The sequence below is a fragment of the Oreochromis aureus genome, linkage group 3, assembly GCF_013358895.1.
Source record: "Oreochromis aureus strain Israel breed Guangdong linkage group 3, ZZ_aureus, whole genome shotgun sequence".
NCBI lineage: Eukaryota > Metazoa > Chordata > Actinopteri > Cichliformes > Cichlidae > Oreochromis > Oreochromis aureus.
The window spans coordinates 125,529,880-125,545,887 of NC_052944.1; the positions used below are offsets into that span (position 1 = coordinate 125,529,880).

Genomic DNA, 16,008 nt, shown 5'->3' on the forward strand with positions numbered 1-16,008 from the left:
CAAAAAGCAGGAAGTGCCACAGCTAGAAAATGAAAGTGTGTAACAGCTGAAGTCAAATGTAATGCAGAGTTGAATCTGCACTTGGATCCATGTGTGAAAGGTCCACATGTAGGGATCACATGAGTCCTGATGTTTGTCAGTGCAGCTTGATAACTCCATCTTCTGTGGGCTACATATACTGGGCTGGTAGCTCCATAGTGTTGCAAAGAAACTATTCAATGTGCAAATTTAAAATCAGAGGCTCTTCTAACACAGGAGCCATGTTGAGTTTAGATCACAGCGACCACCGGCAGTCTGAAATGGAATGAAGCCCATTGACAGCCAGCAGGTCTAAACAGGAACGCAGCCATTTGTATGTGTGGCAATGATGTGGCTGCAGCTGACACAGGATTGGTTCAAACTAAACATCATTTCACAGAGTTCACAAATAAACTCACGTTTTTATCTTTGAAGATCATCATAAAGTAGAATTGATGGTCCAGCAGACAACAGCAGGAGGTTTGAGCCCTTCTGATGCAGCAGAAACAGGATTTGGAGGAAGATGTTAATAGATTAGAAAGAATTGTACACTGTGAATCAATGCAAGTCTTTCTAGATAGACAGATCTTTAATAATCCCTCAGGTAGGTTCCTCTGGGACAGTCACAGATAGAGACACCAATTCTGACGTCCTTTGAAAGTTTTCATCACTCGTCATGTACACAGATGTTAATTCTACATATTCCTAGTACTGAACTCTAAATCAATATGAAGAAAATGCTCCTACTAATCTGCATATATGTTGATATCAAATCCTTTTCCAGCACATGGATAAATCTCTATAAATCTTTCAGTCTGATCAGAATGGGCACAGTGTTGTTATTGCAGCACTCCCTGATGTTTGAAAAGCTAAATGTCCATTTTAAAGTGCTCGTGTGTAGGATTGTGTTTCCTTCCTTTGTGCAGTTCTTACAGTAAACATGTTTGAATGTTTCCTGTTCCCCTGATGCTTCTTCCTGTTGGATAAAGTTGGTTTGAATAACATGTTCTTATAGGTTTCAATGAACTTCAAACTGGGATCCACTTACAAAACTGTCTCATTTTATTGGAACGATCCACATTTGCATCCATTCACGGTACATTTGACATCTGAACACGTTTGTACACATGATGAGAGGACAGATGGTGTTTGTGTGTCCTTCTTAAACTTAGTGTGAATGTTTCATCATGTAGAACTACTTAGAACAAAGTCTTTGGGAACATTTGGAGAACACGTTTAGGAAAGTAACATCCTGGTAGAACATTTTCTTAAAGCAAAGCAGAGCTGCAACATGACTGTGAGGATTCACAATAAAGTCCAGAATACTTTATTATTATGAAGACTAAAGTGCACCTTAATGCTGCCAATGAATACACATGTTCTTTGTGAAAGCATGAGCACAGCTGACATGCACCACACTGACCCCACTCGCCCCATTTCTTCATCCACTTCTTGCTCTTGTGCTTGAAATGAGAGACGCAGACGCAGCAAAAGTCAGAGGCTCTAAAATCCACAAAAGGGGGCTTGTTAGATCAGGATATTGATGTGATCCATAGAAAACATGGATAATACACCACTTTATTTGAAGACATCTGTAGCACTGCCTCAGTCCTGGATGTTTCCACAGACTCCTCTGTGCACCTAAAGAAAAGGTCAAAGGTCAGCAGCACATGTAGTTCGGACAATTCTTCATTTACAAACAACAGTCGCACAAACTACACAATTATTTTCCTCCAATTAGGACTTTTCACTTGCAGAAATGGTCCTGTGTGATTTCTAGGCTGTGATATAAAAACTAGTTCCTAATGGCAGCGATTCACTCAGTAAACATGTGTTTCCTTCACCAACCTCACACACAGATCCAATAAGATCAGGAAGTGGGCAGTATAGTACAATATGTCTTATTTTGTACTGTACTGCCCAAACTAAAGATCTGCTGAAGTGTTGGAAATGATTCAGATGTTTATTTTGGACGATACAGCAGAAGATCAGACATGAAAGTGGAGATAACACAGAAGACCTGCAGCAAAGGGTCAGAGGTCAGACTGGGCCACGTGATTCAACAATGAGCCAATGATCATCAAGTAGTGACTAAAGCAGAGCCCTGACGTTCTGACATTTATCACACAGTTAGAACAAATGTCTGCTGATGACTTCATCTCATGAAATGACTGATAGATGTCAATTCATTGATCAGCTGAGCTGCTGATCTTCATCGTGCACAGAAACATTCAGCTTGTTTCAATCAGTAAATAACTCCCACTACTCTCAGTTTGAACTGTTCCCACTCAAAATGCTGTCAGAACAATGATCATTGTAGAACTTCACAAACATCACGTGTTGTTTTCCACATGTAAGATCAGCAAACATACAGAAACTTCCTGTTGCCACACACGGCCTCTAAAATCTCTTCCACGCTTTCTGTCTGAAGTCCACTCTCTGTGTCGGATCCACAGGAAACAACAAGATCTTATTAACATGGTTTTCAATGTGTCTCCTTCCAAAAGTCCAACCAATGAACAAATGTGTATATTTGTGGAGGCCGAACAAAAAGCATGACACATTTGTCTGTTTCTATAAACTGGTGTCAAACACAAATATGAAGAGTTTCATTGACAGACTCCAAAATGCCCCCGCAGTGAATCACAGGGAAATCCTACAGTGTGCAGAGAATCTTAATGGCTCCAACATCAACACATCCACAATGTTGGATCCAGTTCTACCTCACAGAGTTACTAAGACACACCCTCTGCCAGCATTACAACAGCTCCACCTGCTTCACCTGCCTCCTCAGCCTCTGTACACCTGAAGAGAAAAGAAAGGCTCCAAAAGCTCAAATCTACAAAGGATTCATGAAGTTTCATCCAACGAGAACATGTTTGCCTTCCACAGTGTGCTGTTAGACACCACTGTACCTCTGCCATTTCAAAAAGAGCAGCTTGGGAACTGTCAGGAGGAGAAATATTTTACTGCTATTATTTGCTGCTATTAGTATAATCATCATTACCATTTCATTATTAATAGTGATGTTGCATTCAGATGTTCAAATATATTGGTATTATATCAGTCTTTATTACAGGTCCAGTTATAACCACTTCAAACTGTTAAGTTGAATTTATAATCTTAAATGTTTGTATGCAGACTGCATGGTGAAAGAAAAGGCCCCACGTAGAGTAACTCCAAAATGAGACAGGAAACACTTCTGCAAGGCATGCTTCTGCAGAAGTGAAACTGAAAGCAGAGTCAGATTGTAAGGTGTTTTGAGCAGGCTGTTTTATTATGCATTAATATCTCTGATTAAGCTTTGATTAAGTTTTAAGTAGGTGTATTAGATCGAAACATTTGTTTTATATATTTTACATATAAGTCAAGATTATTACACACATACACACATACAGACACGTATAGTTTCAGCTGTGTACGTGCGGGCCTTATGTCTCAAGATGACTGAAGGTGTGAGGTGAGCCAGGGTGCAGGAGAGGTCAACACATACACACACAGTACTAGACTCAGTTTAGTAGGTTAAAGTTAAGATGTGTTTTGCTGTGACTGCAAAGTTTGGGTGCGTACGTGCTAGTCTGTTCCAGGAAGACACCAGATGTCCCAGAGATAAGCGACACCGAAGGCGAGCTTGTGGGACGACACCTGGATGGAGACGAGACGCGATGTTCTTTTGAACTATGTCAAAAGTTAACTGAACATTTGTGGTTTTGGATTGACGTATGCTGTATTTGTCTGCTTAATGCAAGAGAGGGGGGCTGTATTATCCCAACCCTATAAAACCTTTGTTGTGACTATTGTAAGACAGTTCAATGCTGAAATCTGTTACAGTGTTGAACTCCATGCATGTAACCGAATAAATCTTCGCTTTGATCGTACCTGCTGGACCAGAGCCGTTATTGCCTTAAGAGCCCTCCGTACTCCTTTTATCCAAGTTTTGAACCCCAACAGAACATTTTGGCTCCAAACACTTTGTGTTTAACTTCCTAATCTTTGTTTTCTTTGTGAACAACATCTGGAGCTTTTTGACTCATAGAAACATCATTTTGTTCTTTAGATGACAGCAGATTGGGACTGAATAATCAATCACTATCAAACCAATAAAGATGCTGATTTTACAGGAACTTTGTTGGAGAAGCTGTAAAGACATGAAACTGGTGGAGATCCCAAACCAGTTGATAGTGCTGATTATTCCAAATAAAGCTGTTTTCCATTTGAGATGACTTTCTGTCCTGATATATAATAAAGATGTTGGTTGTTTTTGAGCCCTGTATTAAAAGTAGATCCAGTTTAAAGTCAGCTTGAGTTTGATGTCTTTATGTCAAAGCTGCTCATGATGTTGAGCTGCTGATGGAATAAAAACAGGTAAAAATCTGCCTCAATATAAAAGCATGTAGTCCAGACTTAAATGGAGCCTATTGTTAGCTGAGGTCCACACACAGTGTTTGACAGTGTAAACTGTGTGAAAGGGCTGCTGGTGGAGCTCACTAGGATGAGCAGGTGACCATGTGCCACGAGGTGGAGAGCAGCTGGCCTGGCTTTGATTCTGACCACGCCCCTTTCTCTCTCCCTCTGCTTTGCTGTCACTTATCTTCACTGCTCTGTCCAATAAAGCTGAAAAAGGCCCCAAATCAAAGAAATCTGCCTGCAGCCTCTGAAATGTCTTCTGTTTCCTTCCCGACGGCTTTTTCACCGTCAGCCCATCAGACAGTCCAGCAGCATTTATGATGATGTCATGATGTTGAAGAGACTGCTATGGTGGCCTCCCATGACCCCCAGCCTCATCTACACTGAGATGCAGACATTTGAAAACAACTGAATAATAGTCCAACACAACAGTCTGTGTACAGACACACACTGAGCTTTCATAGAGTCAAAGGAGTCAATCAAACACAGCTAGTTGAGTCATTTCTTGTGTGAGTCTAAAGTGAATCTAGTATTTGAAAGTCCACTTCCTGTATTTGTTGTTGAAGACTTCTTCAGCTTCTTCTCAAGGACATCAGCTGCTTGTTTGGCAGCAGAGGCAGTTAAGAAGCTTCCTGAAAAACACTGAACAGTGAGTTCACTGTGGCATATGACAAATTCAGCTTTCTATGTGCAAATGTGTCTGTGTCAACCTTGGTCTCGAGACCAAGGCCGGTCTTGAGACATCCAACTCTAACCTACACTACAGCTCTGCTGGCCTCAGTGTTCACCTGCAGGAGACGTGGAGACCCGCGCTCACCTTGAGCAGCACTTAGACACAGTTGCAGTGAGGGAAGGTGAGTCATCCTTTAGCAGGACATCATTCAGGCTTTATTAGCATCACTGTGACTGTTATTGTGTTTGTAGGAGGTTTCCTCTGCTGGTCTCAGACAGCAGCAGAAACATCAGCCTCCCTGTCAGTGGAGATCAGTTCTTATGTGCTGTTGGCCAAACTCAGCGCCTCCCCGACTGCTGAGGATCTGGGATATGCCTCTGGTATTATCAGGTGGCTGACTGGGCAGCAGAACTATTACGGAGGCTTCTCCTCCACTCAGGTACTACACCACCCGAACAGCATGAAGCTAATCTTTGAGTTCATCTACAGTCTTGGACCAAATCAGAAGAAATAATCCTGAAGCTTTCATGTTGTTGCTTTTCTCTCAGATATGCAGACTTGTTTTAGCAGGCAGGGATGTTTTTATTCTTTATTTACAATATGAAATTGACTTTGGTCTAAAAATGTGTTGTTTTAACAGAACAGCCTTCTGTGCACCAACTACACGTAACAGCCTGTAAATAACAGCTCAGCTGCAGTCTGTAAGTTTCTACCTGTGATTTCTCTACTTTGTTTCTCTGAGATCATCTCTGTTAAACATATTTAACCTGTTTAACCTTTATTTAACCAGGAAGTGAAGGTTAGAAACTCTTTGTGAGAGTGTGTTGAAGTGACACAGGCACTTTGAACTTCATGTCAACATGAATCCATCCTGTAGGACACAGTGGAGGCTCTTCAGGCTCTCTGCTCCACTCTGGTGTTCAGTCCTGAAGGTTGGAGCACAGGGACAGTTCAGGCTCCAGCAGTCAGCTGACATTTGATAAGGGCAACAAACTGCTCCACCAGGAGGAGGCGCTGCAGGACGTTTCAGGAAAATACAGGCTGGAGGTGAAGCTGCATGTGCTTCAGTGCAGCTCAGTGACAGCATCATGTGACCAGGTCCTGGTTGGTGTCAAACAGGCTTTCTTTGTTTCTTTGTACTTATAAAACGCTAAAGAAGCATTTTCACATGTAATAAATGTGTTTTCATAGACAACATTAGAGCTGACAGTAATAACTGCACACAGTACAATTCTGTTTGACACTAAATTAAAAATCAATAAAGTCACTTTGTGTCTACATGAGAATCAGAGAAACTTTCTTCATCCCAGAGGGAAACTGAGCTGTCGGAGCAGCAAACACACAACAAACATCACTGATAGAAAATGAGAAACACAGATATTGATGATAAATATTAAGATAAATAGATAAATATAGAGATATAAATATAAAAGTGTCACGGTGTAGAAAAGTGACAGCAGGCTGCACTGAGCTGTGATTGGTTCTGTTTGTTTCCAGATTTGTGCCACCTACAACATCCCAACACCTGCTGATGTCCCCACTCTCAGTGTGAAAGTCCACACAGAGGTGGAGCCCACAGGTGAGTCTGCCAGAGCCAGACTGACTGTGGAAATACATCCCTGTAAGTATGTGACAGGTTAGAGGAGAGCTCTGTACCAGCGTGGAGTCACTGTGGGTGGATGAAGAGCATGTGTGCACACACTGTTCAAACACAGCTACAGTGGGAAGGAGGAAACTACAAACATGGTGGTCCTGGATGTTCCCCAGAGTGTGAGTCATTAGACTCTACCAACACGTCATGTGATCACTGTGATGATGTCATCTCCTCACAGCTCAAACGTGGCCTCCTGGTGAGTCGTGTTGAACCAAAGGAAGATCCTGTTCTGGTGTCCTTAGAGGAGGTCAGAGAAGTCCACAGTGGGGACACCAGATGATGATCTTTGGTACAAACTGTGTCTGCGATTGTTTCTGTCTCGTCCAGTTATCAAAGGACACACCATCAACCACAGAGATCATCCAGGAGCTCCCAGTGGACGACCTGAAGCCAGCCGTGGTCCAGATCTATGACGACTACCAACCAGGTCCAAGTCTGACTAAGCTTTACTCCAACAGCTCACTGACACACTTCAGAGGATCCATCAGACTGAACAGTTCATAAGAGCTGATGTTTCCATCAGTGGGACTCAGAGAAATGACACTTTCATAAATCTGGTTTTAGTCACTTTGAGTGTAAACAGGAAACAAACTGCATCATTTGTGCTTCTTGCACCAGGATCCTCCTCGTGTCTCCCACAGCCAGGAAGTTCAGTTCTGCTCTCATGAAGCAGCAGGAAGAGGCTCAGAGTGAGGACTGAGTACAGACTGATGACACACACTCAGCCTTTTGCCACTGCATGCACAGCTGTGAGTCATGTGACACTCGTGCACTCGTGTTGATCACACCTCTCATTGCAGATAAGTGAACTCTCCCAGGGGCAACGATCACACACAGTGCTGTGAAAAAGTCTTTTCACTCAGTCATTTCTGACTGTTTTTATCACACAAATGTTCCTGTTAGACAAAGATAACACAAGTAAATAAATGATGATGTCATTGATTAAGGCACAAAGGTGATCCCAACCTACCTGAGCTGTGTGCAAAAATAACTGCCCCTCTGCTTCAATCATGAATGAACTGTGATGAAGCACATTTGTTTCTAAAGCTGAGTTTGACAAACACACTCAGCCTGATTACTAGAAGACCTGTTGGATCAACAGACTCATCAACTTCTACAGAACCTGTGTGAGAAAGAGGCTGAAAGATGTCAAACAGCAACACATAATGCCACCATCTACACAATCAGCTGACAGAGTCACAGCTGTCAGTCTGCACAGGGTTCAAAGCCATTTCTAAGGCTTTGGGACTCTGTTGAACCACGCTGAGAGCCATTAGACACAAATGCTGAAAGTGTGGATCAGTGGGGAACCTTCCCAGGAGCCAGTGGCCACCAACATGACTCTAAGAGCACATCGACATCCAGGAGCTCACAAAGAGCCCAGAACAACATGAAAGACCTGCAGGCCTCAGTTAAGGTCATCATTGAACAATAAGAAAGAGAATCCATGGAGGAGTCCAAGGAGAAAACCACTGCAGACCAAGAAGAACACAAAGGATGGTCTCACACTGTGCAACAACATGTTGATGATCCCGTTTGGGAAAGACTCTGTGGACTGATGAGACAAAAGCTTTCTGACGAGTCCTGTTACATCTGAAACTAACACAGCATCAATGAAAAGGAGCCTCATAGCAACAGTCACATATGGTGGTGGTAGTGTGATGGTCCCATGTGATGCATCATGGCAGCAACAACAACAAATACACACATGTGACAAATGTACAATAACAGATCATTAAGTGTCACGGCGCCGTGCACATTAGTTTATTTGACTTAAGCTTAATAATCAGAATAATGCTCTGATCTCTTCAAATAAATGAAATCATACCTTTCTACTAAAACTGTTTCTGTTGGTCTCCACCTTTTCCTGAACCAGACCCTGCAGGATCCACCTGAGGGTCCCAGTCCTGGACCCTGTTTGTAACCAGGAGGATCCCAGGCCTGATTATGTTAGGGTCCCTGGGTCGTCGACCCAGTGTTTTGTGTTTTTGGTTCTTTGATTTTGTTATTTCATTATATTCTAGCTTTGCTTTTTGGGTTTTAGGATTATTCTTAGTTTAGGTTCTCTGGGTGGGGTTCTGTTAGAGTTTTAGTGTTCTGGTTTTCTGTCTGTGATCCTTATTTGCTGTCTCCCCTGTTTGCTGTATCCCCACGTCCAGTCAGTGTCTGTCTGCCCTGGTTCCACGTCTCTGTTCCCTCTGTTGTAGTGCCTGCATGTGAGTCTGTGTCTTTAGTTCAGCCTGTGTATGTTTCCTGTTTTACTTTGATAGTCCATGTCTGATGTTAATGTGTCTGGTTTTGCTTCCCCTTGTCTCGTTAGGCCTGATTTGCCCCAGCTGTGTTTCCCTCCTGTTACCCATTCCCTGATTGCTCCCTCTGTGTATTTAAGCCCTGTGTTTCTTTGTGTCTGTGTTGTGATCTACCGTTCATTTTGCTGTGTGTTCCGTCTGCCTGCCCGTGTAAGTTTATTTTGTATTTTCGGGTTTTTTTTTGTTACTTTTTGCCTTCCAGCATTAAAACTGAGTTTTGAAATACACTTCCGCCTCCGAGTGTCTGCACATGGGGTCCTCCTGCTACCACTCCTGCCTGCACACAGCCTTAACCTGACAGATTATCGCTGATGTATTATAAATAGGGATGGGTATTGTTTAGGTTTTATCCGATACCGGTGCCAAACCGGTACTTTTGAAACGGTGCCGGTGCTTAAACGGTGCTCAAACCGGTGCTTAAAGAATGGAGAACACAAAATTGGTCCAAAAACCTCTCATGTTCAGCTGTTTTTTTTTTGTAAAAAGATAACAATGTTAGCCTTTTCTGCAGCTATAGGGCATATATGGTATCACTCTTGGCTGGAAGCAGTGCTTAAACAATGGAAAAAAACACAAACTTTGTCTAAAAACCTCTCATGTTTAACTGTTTTCCAATTTTTCTTTGGTCATTTTAGCCTTTTTGGCCAAGGTGAAGGGAGTATCTGCCACCAAACAAGAAGACAGCCGCATGTAACTACGACGGTGTTTGCTAGTTCACCTTACATGCATTAATGTAATAATGTGGTTAGCCTACTCAACGGAAATAACACATGAACAACATTAAGCTACTGACCCAGAGAAGAACAGCTGCTGCCGCCATCATCCTCATCATTTCTGCTACACTGGCAGGGCTAGGGGCCAGGACTCTCCTCTTCGGGTTTTTGGGGGATTTTGCTAACTCCGGGTCCGGTAACAGGCACCACACCCGCAGTAGATGTGCTCGGTGTGAGGTCTCGCAGCAAGCTATCAAATACGGCGCATTTCTCGGCTTTTAAAAAAACACTATGGCTACGTTCACACTGCAGGCGAAAGCGCATCAAATCCGATTTTTTCGCCCCTATGCGACCCGTATCCGATCTTGGTATGACAGTGTGAGCGGCACAAATCCGATATTTTCAAATCGATCTGGGTCACTTTCGTATGTGGTACTGAATCCGATCGTATCCGATGTTTTAGAAAGCGACTGCTGTGTGAGCGGTCAAGTCGCATTAAATCCGTCTTTTACGTCACTGACACAAGACAGACGCCAATTATCAGCGCCGGAAGCGCCCGATAGGACATCGCGAACGATTTCCTACCATCCGGTGAAACTGTTGGGAAGACAATGTTGGAGAAATGTGAACATTTTATTTTTACTGTATTTTCTGCAGATTCTGACAGAAATCTGCAACTATCCTTTGAAGCACCGCTCTCTCTAAAACAGCAAAAAGGATCATTATTAGGTCATCTACATTATTATGTAAATAACAAAATAACTTAAAGCAAAAAAATCTGGAAACATAAAGTCCGAAGTCTTTATATTAAGGGCAATCAGTCAAACAATATTGTTTGCTCTGGGTCTAAACAGAGCGAGTTCTGTGTGACATCTTCTTTTGCGCATGCGGGCCGCTTTGAGCGTTCACACTGGAGAGCGTTTGATGTCGCATTTTATGTGTAGTGTGAACAAGCAGACAAAAAAATCGGATTTGATCAAAAAATCGGAATTGAGCATTAAGACCTGCAGTGTGAACGTAGCCTATGCGTCGCCAGGTGTTTCATCAGATTCGAGGTGTTACCTGTGTTAGATCTGTATTGTTTATCGCCATTTATGCTTAGAAATATTTACTCATATATGCTTAGAAGTATATAATCATTTGTAGATTGAAAGAATGTCTCATCCTAGGAGGTCTGTAACAACTCTGTGTAGCATGAAGAGGGGAGTGCGTTCACTCCTCCTCAGAGTGTTCTGGTATAGATCACACGTCTCCTAGGAGAGGTCGTATCTTCTCTTGCTGATATATGGTATAGCAAACACACGTATATCTGTTTGAGCATAAGAGTCTTTTGTTTAGATGGACTGCTAGACTCCTGGCACCAGCTTTGGGGAGTCTTCAAGGGGTCACATCTTGACCCCACACATATACACACATAGACACACACACAAGGTATTCTTTGTTCACATGTATACCTATGTAAGATGTCATATGTTAATGAACCTATGCATATTCATGGAACCACAATAAAAGAACAGTGTATGCCTTCAACGTTCCAGCGAATAGGGTTAAGCTACAAACCTATCATTAATTGGTCCTCCGAGCCGGATCCCTGGAGTCGGCATTCACCGAGGAGAGAACCCTGACGTCAGCGAGACGTGAGAATTTGTCATCGGGCCGGTGGATTAGCTGTCCGTTTTCTCTCCTCGACGAATGACGATCGGCGGGATCCGAGGCTGATATTACACGCTAAGCAACACAGAGTAAGTTTAGAGTACACTGTACGTCTTTGCCGCTCAGTGGGGCGTTGTCCGTGGCCGCTTAGTGGGGCTAAAATTCGCCGTCTTAGTGGGGCGATGTACAAAACCGCTCAGTGAAGTTGTTGTACAGAAGCATTAAGTCGCAGAGTTGCGCAGTTCGAACTTTTGTTTGGTTCACCGTCTTAGTGGGGCGAAATGTAGACCGCTTTGTGGGGTCCGCCGCTTTGTGGGGCGTTGAGAAGTTCCGCGGGGTCTGCTGGACAATAGGCCTATTTTGTGTTGTTGTTGTTGTTGTGTTTGAGTGTGTTTGTGTGAGTGAGTGCGGAGTAGAACACGTGTCTGTGACGCCGACTGTTGTTGTTATCATGGGTTCCTAAGCAACCAAGAGTGCGTCCGAGCGTGACAGACTTTTATGCTGGTCTTCGCTCCTGGCAGCGCAAAGTATTTAAAAAGAGAGCGACGGCTCCGTAGCTGCACGGGTTCACGCGGGCCTGAGCCGTGCGGTTAATCGCAGGCTTATAAATGGAAGAGATTCAAATGTTAGAAGTTTTTAGGAAACACAGCAGCCGTGGAGAAGGCCAGCCCACATCAGCAGCATTTAAGCTATGCTCTGGTGAATGGCTTCCCCCACCCCTTGCTGACACAATATTTTTAGATGGTTCTTTAGATTTCCCTGATCAACAACAGCCTGTGCTCCGGACCATTAATTTAACCAGTTGTTAAAAGTAATCTGCATTAAGCTTAGGGTTGCTCAAATTCTGTACAATGACATATGAGATGAAGTAAAATAGGCAAATATTTAAACTAATGACGTGCATAGAGGCACTTGACCTGTTTGAAAGACTGTCGTCTTATTATGAGCCATTTTTGAGATATAGAGCACAGCTATGAATACAACTAATGTGCTGAACCCTGTATAAAACAGCTGAAAACTACATGATGGAGAAGCTGAATTGAATATAAAAGTGTAAGTCTTTGCCACTGTGGGCAAAGCACGCAACCACTGTGTGAGGTTGCGTTGCAGTCTCTTCTGAGCAGATGAGCAAGCTACACATTATCAGATCAGGAGCTGGCTGAGGACTCATCAAAGAGAGGGAAACAGAACTGTGATAACTCGAGTATGTAGCGTATCCGTGAGTTCAGCTTCTTCCTTCAGATGCGCAGCAGTTTTCCTGTATCTTGACTCATGTGTGTAGAGTGTTCATAGCATCAGCATCATGTTTCTGTTTATTTGTTTTGTTGGGTTGAAAAATGATTAAATAAACTTGTGATGATACTTATGGATCACCATGGCACATATCATCAGCCATATGATTTATTTACGCAGATGAAAAAAGTGAGTGTGAATGTGCCTGATGTCGCAGTGTGTGTGTGCGTTGTGTAAAAGTAATTGTCTCCAATTGTGAGAGCGGTGATTCTGCAGGTCACCAGCTATTGTAAAGAAAAAAAGGAGAGTAAAAAAGAGACAAAATTTACATTGTAGATGAAAAGTAATTATAGGAAAAAGGTTTTGTGTCTATCAGCCAAGAAACAACTACAATCTAAGAAACAACTACAATCTAATTTCTGCTTTTAAGAAAGGAGAGTTCCCGAAAGACAGAGAGAGAGATGTGTGTTGGTTAAGCAGTGATGATAATAATGAAAATGTTTTAGTTTTGTCACTTTCAGATGAAAAGCAGACCTGGATCAGTTTTCCACACGCAGCAGTCGGAAGAAAGTTATAGTTTAATATCATTGGAAACGTTCAGGCCAAGTTTCTGGCTGACTTATTTACAGCACCATGTGTACCTCAACCTCACAAGCGAGCTCTCACTCCTCCCTGAAGACAAGGAATGCAGCCCCAAGAGCAATAACATGGCAGATAAAGAGACAGCAGCAAAGTCCTGAGCAAAGAGACCCAGCAAGCAGCAGCAGTGTGGACAAAGAGCATCGGAGAAGAAGAGCAAACCCAACATCCTGACTGATTGGATGAATGGCACTGTGTTTCCAACAAGCTGCAACTTCACTGTGCTTGTGAAAAGAACGTTTGAGGAGGACTGAGGAGACTGTTGGAGGTTGACATTTGCCACCTTTGGAGAAAATGGCAAGAAGAGACAGTGGAACACAGGACAAAGCTGAAGAAGAACTGCCGGCTGTTGGACTGTTGAAGTGGGAGAGGACAACAGAGTGAGAGCAGGTGAGAACACAGAGGAATGCTGTTGTTTAATGTGGGAAATCAAAATTTGGGTTAGCAAACCTGGGGAAAAGACTGACTGCTTAAGTGGAAAATTGTGAAGGAATCTGAAACACTGCGAAAAGAAACATGTACAAAATCACACAAGCAGAACATGCATTAACCCTACTAACACAAACATAAGAGAGCTCATGAAGATTAGACACCATTTTGAGCATGTGGGTCTGTTTATCATCTTGTCCAAGTCACTTAGTGTGATGAGAAGTGATGCAAAGACCAGTGGACTCATAGCACGTTAGTTAAAAATGATCAAATAATAGCAGAGAAGTGTGTAGGAAAGGCAGCTTTAAGAACATGCCCTGCTGGAGATGCAGCTCCAGACACATTGATTAAACCTGCCTAATAACACAAACACACATGCAATGAAAATCAGCTTGTTATCTCTCATCAGTGCTAAAATAGTGTAAATTTAACAGAGACTTGTTATCAAATGCTGAATTTATCCAATGCTGACAGTTAGCTCTCTAGGTTGCAGGACAACAGTTTAACTTTTGTGTGAAAAAAAAAAAAAAGATTCTGGTTTGACTAGCCAGTGATCAGACAATAAATTTAGTTGTTAATATAGTAAATTGGGAGATGCTTTCTGCCTGATTGATGCAGCACAAAATATTTTACTGTATGAGGGAAATTCTATTTTTGTGATAATATTTTGAACATGCATTTCTGTTGTCCTGTCATCTTAGTGAGTTAATAGCTGATATGCAAATTAGTTGATCGTTCTTAGATTAATGAAAGGTGATTGAATTCTAGCACGAGTGAATGGGATGTGTTGGAGTTTGTTAGAGTGGAGACTCTAAAACACTGAGTTTCCTGTTGTGATGTGTGAGTGAATCCTGCACCCAGATACACAACTCTGAATACATAAGAACGAACTTCTTTTGTGAAATGCATGACAACATGTCACATGTTTTATGATGACGGGGAAAAAGGAAAACTAAATAAAATTTGTGGCCTAACTGAGTAAAAAGTACAGATTAAATTCATAGCTGATAAGACATTAGGGTTATGTTGTGTGTTGTGCGGCTGATGGTTTGTTTGGAGTTTATCTAGCTGATGATTTTTCTTTTGTTGTGAAGTTGAGCCTGCCAATTAGTATGATGGTTTGATAGATCATGCTAATGGTATGATTTACCCTCCTGAGATGAGGAGCATGTGTCATGACTTAACGAGGCCTTTTTATTTTGATACTTTCACAGTGCACTGAAAGTTTTGTTTGATAATCTCTGTTTGAGCAGATCTGCACGATTGGAACAAAAGCGCTATACAACATGTCGAGAAAACCGTTGCAAGTGACTTTCTCCAAAAAAAATTGCAACGTGCTCATATCTGGGACAATTAAAATGAAAGTCCCTGTCAAAAACGATTCAGCAAGGTAATCCAGTCTAAATTCTTGTTTTGAAATTTTCTTTTTTGAAATGACGTCATTTTGCTGTGAGTGGATGCTAAAGGCGACGATGGGTTCCACTAACAGCAAAGAAAGAATGAATGAATGAATGAGTGAAAGGGAAAAAAAAAAAAAAAGCTGACAAAAGCTGGCAAGACTTTACCGATGTAACACGACTGTGCGAAGTTAACCCCCACCTGACAAAGGTGCAGATGAATTTATGTGTGTTTCTTTTTATTGGAGCAGAAAGATGACAACAACATTTGAGGTTGCGTGAGCTTTGGCCATACCGATTTAACCTTTTAAATGCCACTTTCTGTGTCTTTGCATCTACCAGGGGTGTTATTCACTACCTTGTGTTGTTCACAGAGGTAACTGTGAGAAAGTGTGTATACACCTGCGCAGCGCTAACATTTCTACAGCATTACAGTTCTCCATGTGATTTGATCATGTGATTTATACCAGGATAGCTGGTTGATGTTTTTCTACAACAGGATTTCTGGGTTTATGTGTGAAGAAAACTGTGTTTGCAGGTTATGAGTTGGTGATGCTGTTACACTGTGTTGTTGGTGAATTGTTAACGGTTACTTTGACGATGTGAATAACATGTGAGACATTTCCTGTGTTGAAACTAGTGTCACTTCTTTCCACAGCTATGGATGGCTAACTTTATGGTCTTTTTATAGCACCTCTGGACCCTGTCAACTTGTGCCTGACCTCCAGAATTATCCATGTGTGTTGCTAATGTTTGTTTTTTTAAGAGTGCATGCAGAGGATTCAGCAGAGACGGACAAGTAACGTGAGAAAGCAAATAAGAGATGCAGTGTTTATGGAATAGTTTAATATGGGGCTCATTAGCTGGCCACTACTGAGCTCCT

At 42.3% G+C, this 16,008-nt stretch overlaps 1 protein-coding gene across 1 annotated transcript; it reads left to right on the plus strand.

The window, feature by feature from the left end:
* The first annotated feature begins 3,461 nt into the window (after positions 1-3,461).
* On the plus strand, positions 3,462-5,627 carry LOC120435261 (alpha-1-inhibitor 3-like). Its single transcript, XM_039604482.1, has 3 exons — positions 3,462-3,471; positions 5,220-5,279; positions 5,350-5,627. The coding sequence occupies exons 1-3, from the start codon at positions 3,462-3,464 to the stop codon at positions 5,610-5,612; spliced, it is 333 nt and encodes a 110-aa protein (XP_039460416.1). The 3' UTR covers positions 5,613-5,627.
* Positions 5,628-16,008: the final 10,381 nt, after the last annotated feature.